The sequence below is a fragment of the Diabrotica virgifera genome, chromosome 7 (assembly GCF_917563875.1).
Source record: "Diabrotica virgifera virgifera chromosome 7, PGI_DIABVI_V3a".
NCBI classification, from domain to species: Eukaryota; Metazoa; Arthropoda; class Insecta; order Coleoptera; family Chrysomelidae; genus Diabrotica; species Diabrotica virgifera.
Window position 1 is genome coordinate 137,382,965 of NC_065449.1, and position 17,279 is coordinate 137,400,243.

The following is a 17,279-nucleotide window of genomic DNA, read 5'->3' on the forward strand; positions in this document are numbered from 1 at the left end:
TTTGGGATCTAATCTTCACAGCCCAATAGATCCCCATAACGTTCGAGTATACCCTATTCTACGAATATACGGCTGTGTTGCGTTATCTCGACAACGAATATTTTATTGTGCAAAATATGAAGAACGAAAATAAATTGCAAATTACATTGTTGTTTATTGGAATAATTATTAGGGCCATTTACTTTCGTACTTCTTATGTGGCACACTGAAATATTCGTTGTCGCGATAATCCAAAACAGTCGTATATTCGTGGAATGAACCATAACTGTAAATTTAGCATGCTGGCCTCCCCTACTATTAGCCACAAATTCATAACAATTTTTTGTAATACACCTAAAGCAGAAATTCAAACTTACATAAAAAATTAAAAATATATTTAACGCACAAATTAAAATTACAAATAAATTAGTTAGTTTACAACAATTAATCTAGTAATTGTAAATTGTCGAACTTTTCAGTATCGTAAAAGGCTGCTTTAACTTGCCTTCCTCCAAAAAATCGTCCATTTAAATCAACAACAGCTTTAATAGCACTTTCGATTCTTAAAAATTCTACGAATATCCGTACGCATTCTTCCGGATTATCACTGGAAATTTCATGTATAATGACGCTGGCAACCGGACCGTATTTTGTATTGCATTCATCTTTTACTTCTGGTTCTAGGTCGTCATCTACTTCCCCAGGACCGACCATATTCTTTAGTAGCACAACCTAAAATTTGTAATATTTAATGCAAATTTTATCGAAATCATGACATTGTATTGTGGTATTCTACAAGACCTACAAATTCGCGCCAAAAATAAATTACAATTTCAATAACAATAAGTCTTCAATGATTTCCTTATTACTGACAAGATTCTGTATGTTGATTTACTGAATTATAACAAATTATACAGCATGACTACAGGACAATTATTATGGACTGACTATTGCATGACTGTAATGGCTCCAGTACACGTTGGGCCAACCAGTTGGCCAATGAGTTGGGCCAATAAGTTGGGCCAAGTAAGAACAGTGAATACATGGTGATTACACGTTGGTGGAGTTATCAGTCTGCGTTAACCTTTCTTAGTGAATAAACAAAAAACAAACTCTGATTATGGATATGGATGTGGAGACTGTAGCAGCTGCCGCAATTAATTTGTACAATGCGTTCAATGCTTATAGAAAAGTGTACCAAACAAGAGTGATTAAAAAACAATGGCGCAAACGACGGTGCTTTTACACCGAAAAAAGTATTCATATTAAAACACAACCTTAAAATTAATACTTATAAACAGTATCAGTATTGTGAGAAGAGAAAACAAATATTTTAAACTCAACGACAACAACGTGTTCAGTGTTCATAACCAAGCAGCTGTTTGGCAGATCGCGCAAGTCCCAAAAATCCTTTGATTTGTGCACCAAATACCGACAAGATTCGGTTTGAAGACCAACGCTGACCGCCAATCGCAAACTCATGCCAAGTGGTCCTGTACACGTTGGCCCAACTGATTGGCCCAACGTGTACTAGCCCCATAAGATTTGTGAAAAGTCAAAGACTGTCATGGCTGGGATATGTCCAGAGACAAGAAGATGAAAAAATAAAATGGCAGCCGACAGGAAGACACAGAATGAGATGGTTGGATGACGTGGAAGACGACCTGAAAACCATGAACATAAGACAATGGAGAAGGGCACAAGAGAGATCTGAATGGAAGGACATAGCCAGACAGGCAAAGAGCCTTCCAGGATTATGATGCCAAAAGAAGAAGATATAGCATGACTATACTATTTTAATTATATTTCATTGTTAAAGTTGATCGTTGTGTTTACTTTTTAATATGTTGCAACCATTGACTTTTGTTGACTATGATAGATTAAAAAATAATTTTAAATAAAAGATCAACTAAAAAGACTAAGTTTTCACTATAATGGCATATAAAACAACATATTCCACCAGAATGAAAACAACGGAACCTTCTCTGGTTACACCTCCGAGGCTTCTACAATTTGCAAGCCATACGGATGCTGAGACTAAGAAAGATGAGGGAATTCTACAATTTACAATTCACGTCCCATCTGCTCAGCGCGGTAAAGTTCCAACGAGAATAGTTCCTTCGTACTCCAATCAGAGTAAATGTAAATAAAAAATGAATAACCATTTTCAATTTAGTTGCAAAACGAAACTACAGCCGATCCATATTCCAGTCGAATCAGAGAGTGCAGCAAGCACCTCTACCGGTTTCGAAACTTATTAGTCTCTCATCAGGAGGCACATATGCTGCTCTCTCTGATCCAACTAAAACAAACCTTTAGCGTGCAGTCCCGGATTGCAACGAACGAAATGGAATAGATTCCCTAGCTGCAACTGCTAGCAAAAAGACTAAGTTTTCACTCTAATGGCATATAAAACAACATAATGATATTCTACATTCCACCAGAATGAAAACAATGGGAACCTTCTCTGGTTACACCTCCGAGGCTTCTACAATTTGCAAGCCATACGGATGGTGAGACTAAGGAAGATGGAGGAATTCTACAATTTACAATTCACGCCCCATCTGCTCAGCGCGGTAAAGTTCCAACGAGAATGGTTCCTTCGTACTCCAATCAGAGTAAATGTAAATCAAAAATGAATAACCATTTTCAATTTTCGTATGGTTTGCAAATTGTAGAAGCCTCGGAGGTGTAACCAGAGAAGGTTCCCATTGTTTTCATTCTGGTGGAATGTAGAATAGCATTATGTTGTTTTACATGCCATTAGAGTGAAAACTTAGTCTTTTTGCTAGCAGTTGCCGCTAGGGCATCTATGCCATTTCGTTCGTTGCAATCCGGGACTGCACGCTGGGGTTTTAGTTGGATCAGAGAGAGCAGCATATGTGCCTCCTTATGAGAGACTAATAAGTTTCGAAACCGGTAGAGGTGCTTGCTGCACTCTCTGATTGGACTGAAATATGGTTCTGCTGTAGTTTCGTTTTGCAACGAAATTGAAAATGGTTATTCATTTTTGATTTACATTTACTCTGTGTGGAGTATGAAGGGAACCATTCTCGTTGGAACTTTACCGCGCTGAGCAGATGGGACGTGAATTGTAAATTGTAGAATTCCCTCATCTTCCTTAGTCTCAGCATCCGTATGGCTTGCAAATTGTAGAAGCCTCGGAGGTGTAACCAGAGAAGGTTCCCATTGTTTTCATTCTGGTGGAATGTAGAATAGCATTATGTTGTTTTATATGCCATTAGAGTGAAAACTTAGTCTTTTTGCTAGCAGTTGCCGCTAGGGCATCTATGCCATTTCGTTCGTTACAATCCGGGACTGCACGCTGGGGTTTGTTTAAGAAGGATCAGAGAGAGCAGCATATGTGCCTCCTGATGAGAGACTAATAAGTTTAGAAACCGGTAGAAGTGCTTGCTGCGCTCTCTGATTGGACTGGAATATGGTTCGGCTGTAGTTTCGTTTTGCAAAGTGTATATCAAAGTCAGTGACTGACTAGACAAAGTGACTATGAAAAACACGGATGGTAGGAAAGCACTCAACTGCCAACCGACATAAAAGATCTTTAAGCACATGAGAAAGACGAAACTAAATTTTATTCCAAAAACGGAAACATTTTGATGGATCATACAATCCTTAATAATAATGCCGCAATAAAGACATACAAATTGTGGTATGTAGGGAAAAGTAACACTAGAAATGGATTTGGTATTCGCAAAAATTCCGACGAAGGGCGCTCACAATCTCAAAGATACCTGCGGGAAAACAATTAATTTGGCATTTGATCTCGAAGCCGTAAAACGTTGAGTATTAATTATTTACACGTGTGGTTTGCCAAAAAGACCACTAAGATGTCTTATAAGTTAAAGACGACTAAAAACTATGTTTCATCTGTATGCATTCCTTAATATACTGATTTGTTTTTATCTTTTTTTCATTAACCAGAAACTATGAATAATTCAAATCCTTACATCTGCAATAATCATAGTTTAATGTAAGGAACTCTTACAATGCTTTCTTATTAAACCATCGATATGTTTACTCAATTTTTTTATACATACAGAAAAAAGTTTTATTAAACTAAAGTTGCCATTACCTTTTATTGTGCTCGATATACCCAGTCTACCAAAAAAATCTGGAGTCCGATAATCACCCATGTAATACACTACAATTTATTTTACACTAGCAGATAACAACTTTTAATTAAATAAAAACTGCAAACTAAGTAGTAAATTTCGTTGATGATTGTGTGTTGGAAATTATGAGGTGGTCGGAATATTTTGCATAGCAATGTACATTCTGTGCACATAATATATACTGCATTTTAATTATTTATTTAATTTTGGAGTCGCTTAAACATTGAAAAATACCACGTTTAATACAAACGTTAACACGTTACCTGTAGGAACAGTTTTTAAATAACTTTCTATTTGACAGAACGAGGTCTTAAGACTTCATAAAACTTTTTTTAAAACAAAAAATTATTAAAACTTCCCCAACTGCTAAGGCTGTAAAATGTTTATTTTTGAACCATTTTTAATGTTATTGGTACTGTTTGAATCCTTATAGAGTATTCTAGTTGAATTATTGTAAAAAAATGTACGAGGTTGAGTTAACTCCTTACCGCCATAAGGTACGATTTTTACTCATTTGACAACTACGAGGTCGAATAAGTCTCATGTTTTCACGGCGTCGCCATCTGATTGTCTTAACGGCATCCATTTAAAAAAGTTTTAAGAAAACTACACCTCAACGACAGTAAATGTTTAAACTATCAAACAAAAGTATAAACAAAGTTATTTTAAGATATCCTTCAGTTGTTTTTTAAATAAACTAATAAACTAAAGTCAAAACATTAAGGGGTTAATAATAATAATTCTATTACACTAGAAAGCCTACTAATCTACTTTAATCCCACAAAAATCTCGACAAAAGCTAAAAAATTGATAAAAATCCCATTATAAACTTGTGTATTACAACAGCGGTCACTCTCATTGTGACGTCAACAGAAGACAGTCAGCTGATAGTTGCCAAAAATGGACAATGTATAATTCATGAATTTAATTTTTTTACAAATGTTTGTATTTTTAAGTTTTATTTCAATAAAAATCTTATAAAAGTTTCATGGAACTTAATTATGAATTTTTTATTACTATCTAGGAACTGCGAGAAAGGAATATTGTTTGACAGTTTTACAACAAATTTCTATAAAAATATTCAGTTTTCATTTCTTATAACAAAACATTTTCCAAAATACATTACAACCTCTTCGGGTCATATATGCCCCGAACTGCCAGATGGGAAAGTTTTTGACGAGGTCTGTTAGACCTCGTACCGCCATATGTGAAGTCTTATAAAAATTTGTCAAACATGAAGAACTTTGATGGGGCCAAATAGACCTCGTCCTGTAGGTAACGTGTTAAATTAACAAAATGTGTGAGTTGGCATTGGTTAGTTTATGTCATTATAATATAAACCGGTAGCAAATATGTATACAAATTAATGACAATTTCAATGTTTTCCCATTCTTCACGTCTTTGTCAAAAAGACAACGTAGTTGAAGTTATAAGAACTAGTAGTGGAATAATAATAAGACCAGTACGGAATTGAGTGTTGGGAGTTAAAAAGAAAGAGGAACAACAAATGCATGTGGCGAAAGTGCAGCGCCGGATTAACCATTAGGCGGACTAGGCGGCCGCCTAGGGCCCGGGCACTTGATGGGGCCCGCATCTCGGTCTCAAATGGATATTTAAGCAGTAATTAAAAAAATGTAAAATGTTAAATAAATCAAATAGGGTTAACTGAGTTATGATTTCCAATCTAACTCAGTTTTTGCTTTGTCTTCTGTCAAATATCAGGAAAATAAAACCGACTTCAAGGCAAATTAAACAGTTATCTTCAAAGCAATGTTCATATTCCATGTTCTAATCATTCCCTCAATTTAGTAATCAATTTTGCAAGCAAATTTCGCTTAGAAGCTGGTCATTATTTTGGTATGGTACGTTTTTTTTTAATTTCTACCCACCGATGACTTATAGTCCATTCACTCACGGTAAAATATTGCAAAACCTCCGGATTTTAAAAGACCTTTGGATTTGAAAGAAGAGCTTGGATTGACATGAAATTTGGCATACGCATAGCTAACATATCAAAGAAAAAAGTGATATTGTGCCGATGTGTGTTTTTGCTCCAAGGTTGAGTCCACCCCTTCTCGGAGGTGAAAAAATATGCCGTCAAAATACGTCCGGAAGTGGATAAACACACTAATTCTAAGCAACTTTTGTTTAATAGAGTTTCTTATCAAGTCAATACATTTCGAGTTATTTGCAAGTAAATATGTTCATTTTTCAACAAAAAAACACGTTTTAGACGATTTTTCGCAAATAAATCTAAATGTAAGTAAGTATTTTATCGAAAAAAATATTCTTACCAAAAATATAGCTTTTAAAAAATTGAAAAGGGGGTGTATGTGGGCAGTCTGTAGACCCAGTAGAAGCAGAGTTGTAGCTTATGAAAAGTAGGTTCTTATTCGTCAAATTCCAAATCGAATATTTCAACGTGAAATAATCAAACAATGAAGCACTTTTCATGAAAAACTCATCATAACTTTTTTAAATGTTTAAAAAAGGCATTATTCTTGTTTTTAAAGAAGTTTCTAGCATAAAAAGTAAGTAAGATACGCTCAAAATAAAATTGAGCCCTTTTTTGGGTAAAAAAACTGGTGAAAATAACCCCTTAATTAGCATCCCACATGAAATTAATCCTTACACCGCATCACAAGCTACTTTACTTATGTATTGTTTATATTCTCGGTAAGTTTTATCGGTATAAAGTGCTTATTTATAAAAGGGCTGCAGGAGAAAGGCCTTGAACAAGTCACTAATCACGAGTGTATGCATTTTTTTTATTTAGCTTAATGCCTCGACAACTAATGGCCATTGGCATAGTACAGTGGATTTTTTAAATCAGGTACCTAGTGTAATGTGTAGTGTATGTGTTTAGTAAATGTCTTGTTACTTAGCAAAGTCGACGTCATTGTTTTTGCAAAGAGACGCTAATTGTATCCGAACGTCTGCGGTCCCTCCGGTGAGTACCGATCCCACAAGGATAGAAACTATTATTAATTTTTGATAAATGAAAAATTATATACCCGCAAATTTTGAACAGTCATATCTTAATTAATTTTTATCTTTCAAAAAAGCAAAAATCTAAAATATTCAGAAAAGCAAAATCTACATTTTTTTACTCTTTAAGATTTTTGGTATCACTAATAATTTTTAAGTTATTTTGAAAAGAAAGACATTTTTTCAAAATTTCAAAAAATTTATTTTACTTTAAATCCCAGTATTTTGAAATATAAGTAAATACTGTTATATAAGTACCGGTGAAACTTACAGATCATATAAATAATATATAAGTAGGTACAATCTAGGGTGTGATTTTCAAGATTTTTTTGTCAAAAAAAGGAATCAACATTATTTTGAGCTTTACTTGCTTAATTTTGATACTAGAAACTTGTTAAAAAAAAAACAAAAATAAAGCTTTTTTAACACTTTAAAAAAGTTGTGATGAGTTTTCACCGAAGAGTGCTTTATTTTTTGGTGTGGCTCTGCTCATACTGGGTCTACATACTTCATACATACACCACTTTTTTACTTTTATATACGCTATATTTTTTCCTAAGAATATTTTTTCGATAAAATACTTAATTTTGGAGTTATTTGCGAAAAACCGTCTACCAGCAGATAAAGGAGGATGTACTGTTGCAATGGACAAATTAGACTATATTCAAAAAGCAAATACTCTTCTCCAAGATAATACAACATACACACAAATCAACAATGATCCAACTACCTCTATCCAAACTACATATAATAAATTAATAAAATCTTTAAAAAATCAAAAGAAGTTTACAGAACAACAAGCCAAAGAACTAACAATTTACAACTCTGACATACCCAATCCAAATTATATGGCTTACCAAAGATACATAAAATGGATATACCATTACGTCCAATTGTCAGTACTATAAACTCCACAACGTATAACCTATCCAAATTTTTGGGAGACATACTTAAACAAACATTTGAACATGAGCCAAGTTTTAATACAAAAGATACATTTTCTTTTGTAAATTCTATAAATGGTGAAAAATGAACATATTCACTCGCAAATAACTAAAAAAATTTTGATTTAGTAAAAAAACTCTATAGAACAAAAGTTACTTAGAATTAATCAGTTTATCCATTTCCGCACTTATTTTGAATGTATGTTTTTTCACCCACGAAGTCGAAGAGGTGGCACTCATACCTAGGGCAAAAGCACATATCTTCACAATATCAACAATATCCCTTTTCTTCTTTGGCAACTATGGACTATTAGTGAGAAGTTGTTGCGAAAAGTCGGTTAAAAGACTTGTATACTAAGGTGGTCAGCTAGATTTGATGCTGTTAAAGCAGTACAAATGTTATATCCGCTCCGAGCTTCGCTGGTATCGCCACCTACCTACAGGATTACTAGTATAACTTTTACCGGAAATTTTCTGGAAAGAAAAAAGTGTTGCCTATACTCTGTGAGTTTCGCTGGTATGGCTGCTATCGCCATCTAACGGTTGACTAGTGTTCCTATTTCGGCCGGAATTTTAACCCGTTTTCTGCTAGCGTAACCGTATGGTCACACTAAATGGCGCCTTTTAAATATACAATATTAAACACATACAGCGATATATGCAACTAGTAATACGACCACGCGGACTAGATATCTATGTAACGAATGACATACCCGGTACCTGATCTATTCGCTGGCAAAGTCGTGTTATAGTTAATGTTTGTTGGTGTTACACCGAGAAAGCATCAAAATGGACGTTCGCTTTGAGTAAGTAATATTTTTTAATCTTATTGTTAAAGAAACCAAAAATATTTTTGAACAAATAGGATGTAGAGACATGTGTTTAAGACATGTTTATATAATTTTTCACAAAAGTATTGTATCAAATGAGGTAGAGCTTCTATTTGTTTGTGACCATAACGTCACACAGGGATAATATGTGATAATTAATAGGTTTTTTCTTTTTAGACGTAGTTTTACATTACAAGAAGCATTGACCATGTTATATGATGACGAAAATATAGAAAATGATGAAACATCGGTGATTATTTGTCCTCCAGATGTTCATCAGGATAATTCTGAAGACAGTTATTTGATTCATTGTCAGTTATATCAAGGTAAACAGATTTCAACTGATAACACTGATAACAGTTATGTAGAAAAATTTGGAAGTGCAACAGCTCCTTTACTTCAAATGCTTAACGATCTACCAAATAAGATGCCAAATTACCATATTTATAACGAAAATCTATTTACGAGTTTCAATTTTTAAAACTAAGGGGATATGACTGTACTGGAACAATAAGACAAAATAGAGTTCCTAAGTGTTGCCCTTTGCCGGACAACAAAGTAATGGCTACTAAAACTAGAGGGTCTGTTGATTATGTTATATCTAAAAATGACGGATTTATATTGGTCAAGTGGATGGATAATGCTGTAGTTACGGCTGCATCCACTTGCTACGGCATCAATCCTCAAAGTTACGTCAAGAGATACTCTAAGCAACAGAAGAAAATTATTAAAGTACAAAGGCCTTTGATTATTGCAAAATATGATACATTCATGGGTGGCACGGATAGAATGGATGAAGATGTGGCACGATACAGAATTGGCATCAGAAGTAAAAAGTGGTATTGGTCTCTTTTTACTTGGCTTGTTGACGTATGCCTACATAACGCGTGGGTGCTTTATAAAAGTCCTCAAAGGAAAGAAAAAAAACACCTAATATAGTTTTCCGCCGAGAAATTGCACAGATGTATATGCGGAAATATGGAGTACCGCCTAGACGTCCTGGTAAGCCTTCAGTCAGCAAGAATTGTCTGTACATGAATAGAGTGTCCGACAATCTACGATATGACAAAATTGACCATCTTGTTGTTCCAGTTTCTAACGGCAAAAGACGTAGGTGTGCAGGAGAAGGATGTTCTTCTGTGATACGTACACAATGTGAAAAATGTAATCTAGGATTTTGCATTGAGTGTTTTGAAATTTTTCATACACAGTAGTAAATACATAATGTATACAGCGTGTCTACTTAAGTTGGAAACATATGGGAAACTTTTTTATTATTAACTTTACGAAAAAAAGTTATTCTTTATAAAAAGTTCTGCATGCCCCAAAACCTAAGATTCAATCATCAGATATTAAATTTTCTCAATATTATACGAGGTATGTAAAAAAATATGAATTTCGGTCAAGGGTAAAGTACCTTTATTTCTCTCAATATCGAAAATTCTTATGATAAAAAGTTGTTTAGAATTAAAAACTAAGATCAAATATGCAATTACATGCTTCTAATTGAAAAAAAAAAAAAATAAAAATTTTTTCTCAAATTTATGGATATACCCTATTCTACCAACATACGCCTGTTTTGGATTACTTCGACAACGAATATTTTAATGTTCAAAATAAGAAGAACGAAAGTAAATTGCAAATTACATTGTTGTTTATTGGAATAATTATTAGCGCCATTTACTTTCGTACTTCTTATGTTGCACAGTAAAATATTCGTTTTCGAAGTAATCCAAAACAGGCGTATGTTCGTGGAATGGCCCATACCTACCCAACATCGTTTTTAATTATTACCAAATATGATAACTCGTTTATTAGTCATTTACGAAAAAAAGTTATTCTTCATAAAAAGCTTTGCATGGTCTAAAATCTAAGACACAACCATGATATATCAACTTTTATTAATTTTATACGAGGTGTGTCAAAAAATATGAAATTAGCTCAAGATTATAGTACCTTTATATTTCACAATATTTCAATTAGAAGGATGTAATTGCATATTGAAACATAGTTTTTAATTCTAAACAACTTTTTTAATACCCGTTTTCAATATTGTGAAAAATAAAGGTACTTTACTCTCGAGTGAAATTCATATTTTTTGACATAACTCGTATAAAATTAATAAAATGTGATATTTGATGGTTGCATCTTCAGTCTTAGGACATACAGAGCTTTTTATAAAGAATACCTTTTTTTCGTATAAGTAATAATAAAAGAGTTATCGTATGTGTAATAAATAAAAACGAAGTTGTATCAATAAATTTGAGAAAAATTTGGAAAATATTTTTTTCCAATTAGAAGCATGTAATTGCATATTTGATCTTAGTTTTTATTTCCAAACAACTTTTCATAATAAGAATTTTCGATATTGAGAAATAAAGGTACTTTACTCTTGAACGAAGTTCATATTTTTTGACATACCTCGTATAATATTGACAAAATTTGCTATCTGATGATTGAATCTTAGGTTTTAGAGCATGCAGAACTTTTTATAAAGAATAACTTTTTTTCGTAAAATGAATAACAAAAAAGTTTCCCATATGTTTCCAACTTAAGTAGACACGCTGTATATAGGGAACCTCCCTGTGTGACCATATGGTCACAGCGTTTTTTTCTTATGTTTATAAAAAAAATTAATAAAAACAGATTTTTACGTTTATTTAGTTTCATTCCATTGTCATCTGCAGTTATATTTATGAAAAAATATATTTATTGATATTCTGGTAGAAAATGGGTTAAAGAGGACAGTAGAAAAGCCAATAATAGTTGTTTCAAACTTATTATTTAATTCTTATCGTGTAATATTTACAACGTAAAGAAGTAATTGGATTGTAATCGATAATTAATAGCAGTAAGTACAGAATTTATTATTCATTATGATTATTTTTAAGATTTTGCTTATCGTTTTGACGTTTATGTTGACAACTAATTTTATTCTGCAAAAAATTATAATAACTTAATATAATTATAGTTTAATACTTCTTAAATATTAACTTATGAATGACAGTTAACGGCATCCTACGTTTGCTGTGATTGGTCGTTATCTTCACGCATTCAAATTTTGTTTCAGGATTGGATTGTAAAATTTAAACCGTCAAAATTCGAGAGTGTGCTAACTGATCCTTTAGCTAAAATTTTTCTACCGTTTTAAAATTAAAATTGTGTTTACTTACTTTTTTCTAATTGCATCAATCCATTTTTGTCGTTGAATCACCTTATGCTTAGCGACAGGAAAGTTGTAGAATACACAGTTACTATTGTAACCAGTATTTCGACACTCTTTAATACAATAACTTTCGTGAGACATTTAAAAGCTATAATATGCAACTCTTAATGCAGAACGTCAAAAGGCAAATTTCCAGTAAAGGTTTACAAACTTGTCACTACTGGCGCTCGCGAATTTGTAATTATCCCCTCTACCTACGAGCTCACAGCGTATAGGAAAATGAATAAGTAAAATAGCTCTTATTATGTGGTACAACATTTGAGAACATTTTAGTGCTGCTAGTAAACATTAAAAGATGCAACTATAAATTTGTCAGATACAGTTATTTTACTTAAATCTTTGGCAAAGTAAAAATGAAAAATGAGCTATTTTACATTGTCGTAATTTATTTTTGGATTAACTACTTCCAAAACAACATAGATATCTGTAAATTTGTTTTAAGTAAATGGTCGCTATCAAGGGGCCTACTTCTTATGGCCGCCTAGGGCCCCATGATGCCTTAAACCGTCACTGCGAAAGTGGCAATTGAGTGACGTTTAGGGAAGGCACAAATTAATGCCACATTGAGAGAGCATAGAGATGGTTTGGACATATTCATCATCTAGATTCTAATCACTCAATACAAAGAATTGCTGATTTATTTGCAAGTTCCTGGATGGACGAACAGGAAGATTTATATTTGTTGATTTATGTTAGTACCCAAGATAAAAAATTATAGAGAAATGTAATTAGGGAAGCCACATGGGGATAAAATGTATTTTTGCTACATTATGACTAATGGTTCTTACTGTGAGTTGACAAAAACTTGTACTTGTACTTTGCCATCCAGCTAATGCGCAACGCCATCTTGTTAACAGTAATAAAGTGACTAAATCTAATCTAATACAACATAATAGTATATTATTCAACGAGCATGCAATGATGGCTATTACTCATGATAAAGAAGTTTATAATTATCAGAGTAAGTAATAGCCATTACATGCGAGAAGGATACTATACTTTTTCTACAATCTTTTTTATTTGGATTAGTAGAAACATATAATTATCAACTACTAACATTATTTAATATTAAAAGATTTTATTTTTCATAAGAAAACATATTTTATATAACAATGGCAACATTGTTAGAATTATGCTTCGTGAGTTTATGAAACTATGAAACAGTAGTTGTCATTAGTGCCATGGTATATAATGGCGGTGGCTTTTCAAAATAAGAAAATGCCCCTTCCCCCCCCCCACTTGGAGAAATTAAAAAACAAATAGCCCTGATTTATGAGCTCTCATATTCCGCAAACTAAAAATTTTGAGCTCGTTCCACTGAGCAGGAATTTAATACTTTAATGGGGGGCTGAGTCAGGCTGGGTGGGGGGGGGGGCTACTTAAAAATAGGAATATTGAATCGGTTTTTTGCGGCGGAATTACGAGCTATTTATGAGCTCTTGAAATTATATAGTTTCGATTTTTGAGCTCACCCCTTCACCACCAAACAACCCTTTAATTGATTTAACTTAAGAGAAAAATGCTGAGAAAACTTAAAATATATCGTATTGCGGATATAATTCCTATAGCTTATATACTCTAGGAATAAACTATTAAATCACGTGCATTTCGATTATTGAGCTACAACCCCTTCGCAAGAAAACCACCCTATCTTCCCGGCTTAAGAGAAAGTTGTACTTAAAATGCATTAAATTAATTATTTGGCGACTACATATCATTTAATAATTTATAAGCTCCCAAATTAGGCGCATTTAGATCAGTAAATTGCAATTTATTTTGTATAGTGCAGTCACTGAAGGTAAAAATCAACGATTACCTTCAACTTCGGTGAACCTTCATCGATTTTTACGAAAATTGGTCAGTGGTTAGAGGATACCTCAAGAAACGAAAGTGACATGGTACCTACCACCTTGCGCCTTTACCCTGAGGGTGGATACCGCCCCTTCTCGGGGGTGAAAATTATTTTATAAAAAATAACTGCACAAATCAATAAAAGAACAAATTAAAAGCAAAATTTATTATATAAAGTTATTAAAATAAGTCAATACTTTTTAAGTTATTAAAGATCAAAGATTTTAATTATTCGTGAAAAAAATGCATGTTTTGAAGCGGTTTTTCGTAAATCACTGAAAAACTGTAAGTTTTTACAAAAAAGTTAATAGTAGTTTAATTTGTATAGCTCATATTCTAAGAATAAACTCTTAAATCACGCGCCTTTCGATTATAGAGCTACAACCCCTTCGCAAGAAAACCATCCCATATTCCCGGCTTAAGAGAGAGTTGTACTTAAAATAATTTAAATTAATTATTTGGCGACTACATACCATTTAATAATTTATGAGCTCGCAAAATATACGCATCTCAATTATTGAATTGCCATTTACTTTCTATAGTGCAGTCACTGAAGGTAAAAATCAACTATGACCTTCGATTTCGGTAAATCTCGATAAATTCGGTAAATTCGATTTCGGTAAAATTGACAATAACAACTTGCGGTTTTAGCCTGGGGTATATGTCACCCCTTCTCGGGGGTGAAAATTACTTTATTAAAAATAACCCCACAAATCGAGAGAGGGACAAATTCTAAGCAAAATTTGTTATATAATGTTATTAAAATAAATCAATACTTTTTGAGTTATTAAAGATCAAATATTTTAATTTTTGTGAAAGAAAATGCATGCTTTAAAACGATTTTTCATAAATAACTCAAAAACTCTAAGTTTTTACAAAAAAGGCTTCATCACTAAAATTGAAGCTAATAAAAATATAATAAATTGCTTACTTGAAAAACCCTTTAATGTTAATTTAAAGTAAGTTATTGGTAATTAAATGTATATTTTTTCTGAGACTGTTCAAATCTAAGGATTCAAGCTTAAATAACGGGAAAGAGATGCATTTTATAACACTTAGGTACTAAATACTTGTCAAAGTACTTAGAAATACCTATCAAAAATGAGCTTCAGAAAAAGTTGATAGCATCAAAATTTATACTTAAAGTATACAGCTATAAAACTGTATTACATTTAATCTTTCAAATACTTTATTTTTTTTAGATCATATTTAAAATAATAACTCCAACAATACTCGATTGACGTAAAAAATGATAGATAACGAAATTTGAGTTTTTTTATTAGCAAAGATTTTACTTGTCTTGTGATTTATGTATGAATCAAAATAACGAAGATAGAAACGTTTAAGCTTAAATTTTACTACGAGAACAATGTAACTGGAGCCCTTTAACCTATTATCCTAAAAAATAAAGTATTTGAAAGATTAAGCCGGTACTTTATGTATCGGTTGACAGCCGGTTAGTTAACCGGAGTTTAATCGGGACCTCTTTAGGGTCTCTTGCGTTGTAATAAACGCAATTACAAGTATTATTATGATTATAAATAAAAATAATAATAATACTTATAATTGCATTTATTACAACGCAAGAGACCCTAAAGAGGTCATGATTAATTCCCGGTGAACTAACCGGCTGTTAATCGAGTCATAAAGTAAATAGCCTAAATGTAATATATTTTTATAGCTCTTGAAATTACCTTTCAAATAGTTGGATGTGCCTGATATCATAAAAATTAACAGAGTGATTCAAAAAACAATTCATTTTTTTTGTAAAAATTTTTGGAGTGTAAATTTTGATGCTATCAACTTTTTCTGGAGCTCATTTGATAGGTATTTCTAAGTACTTTGACAAGTATTTAGTAAGTGTTATAAAATGCATCTCTTTCCCGTTATTTAAGCTTGAATCCTTAGATTTGAATAGTCGCAGAAAAAACTATACATTTAATTCTTCTTCTTCTCTTCTATACATTTAATTACCTTACTTTAAATAATTAATACTATAAATAATAACTTACTTTAAATTTACATTAAAGGGTTTTTCAAGTCAGCAATTTATTCTATTTTTTATTAGCTTCAATTTTAGTGATGAAAACTTTTTTGTAAAAACTTACAGTTTTTAAGTTATTTATAAAAAATCGCTTTAAAGCATGCATTTTCTTTCACAAAAATTAAAATATTTGATCTTTAATAACTCAAAGAGTATTGATTTATTTTAATAACATTATATAACAAATTTTGCTTAGAATTTGTCCCTCTCTTGATTTGTGGGGTTATTTTTAATAAAGTAATTTTCACCCCCGAGAAGGGGTGACATATACCCCCGGCTAAGTTGTTATTGTTAATTTTGTTTCTTGAGGTATCCTCTATCCGCTCACCAATTTTCGTGAAAATGAATGGAGATTTACCGAAATCGAAGGTCATAGTTGATTTTTACCTTCAGTGACTGCAATATAGAAAGAAAATGGCAATTCAATAATTGAGATGAGTATATTTTGCAAGCTCATAAATTATTAAACGATATGTAGTCGCCAAATAATTAATTTAAATTATTTTAAGTACAACTCTCTCTTAAGTCGGGAATATGGGATGGTTTTCTTGCGAAGGGGTTGTAGCTCAATAATCGAAAGGCGCGTGATTTAAGAGTTTATTCTTGGAATATAAGCTATACGAATTAAACTACTATTAACTTTTTTTGTACAACAGTATCGTGATAGACTTGCTAGGTATCGGACGTATTTCTATCAACCAAACCAGTGATAATTACCGATATCGGCTATTTATATTTAATTTTTACTTTGTAAACTAGTTTAAACTCTATTTGTGATAAAGTGTACGGAGTGTAAATAGCTCCCCCTAAATGGGGGAAGCTGTAAAAATAAAGACGCCGTTAGGTGTAACGATTAACGAGACAGTGAGTGTAAATAACTCTAAAAGTGATGCGAATTATGAATCGGTCTCCGTACAAGAGATGGATACCACTTCTTGTTCTGGAGCAACAGCTGGAACCAGTCGTCAGCTCATTAGTGATAAGGAAAAGGATATTCATAAACAAAACAAAATACCTAAACTTTTTAACCTAAGAAATGGAGATAAGTATAATTTAAATAATATTTGTGTTTATATCGAACGAAAAAATATTCAAAATGCAGGTCGTTTACATCCATTATTTATTGGAGATTTATTACATAAGAAATTGAACGTTAAGAATATTATTCAAATTCGAAGCGTTGGAAAAAATAGAATAAAAGTTTGTCTAAAAACGTGTTCTGATGCCAATGCTTTAGTAAACAATCCTCTTTTATCAGAAAATGATCTTGTAGCGTTTATACCA

General features: G+C 32.4%; 1 protein-coding gene across 1 annotated transcript in view; it reads right to left on the reverse strand.

Annotated features, from left to right (window-relative positions):
• Positions 1 to 359: 359 nt before the first annotated feature.
• The window catches only part of LOC114337780 (splicing factor 45), a 56,179-nt gene continuing 39,259 nt past the window's right edge, over positions 360 to 17,279 (reverse strand). The window contains exon 3 of the mRNA XM_028288315.2: positions 360 to 711. Within this exon, the coding sequence (XP_028144116.1) occupies positions 424 to 711 (288 nt within the window). The 3' untranslated portion in view covers positions 360 to 423. The remainder of the gene's footprint in view (positions 712 to 17,279) is intronic.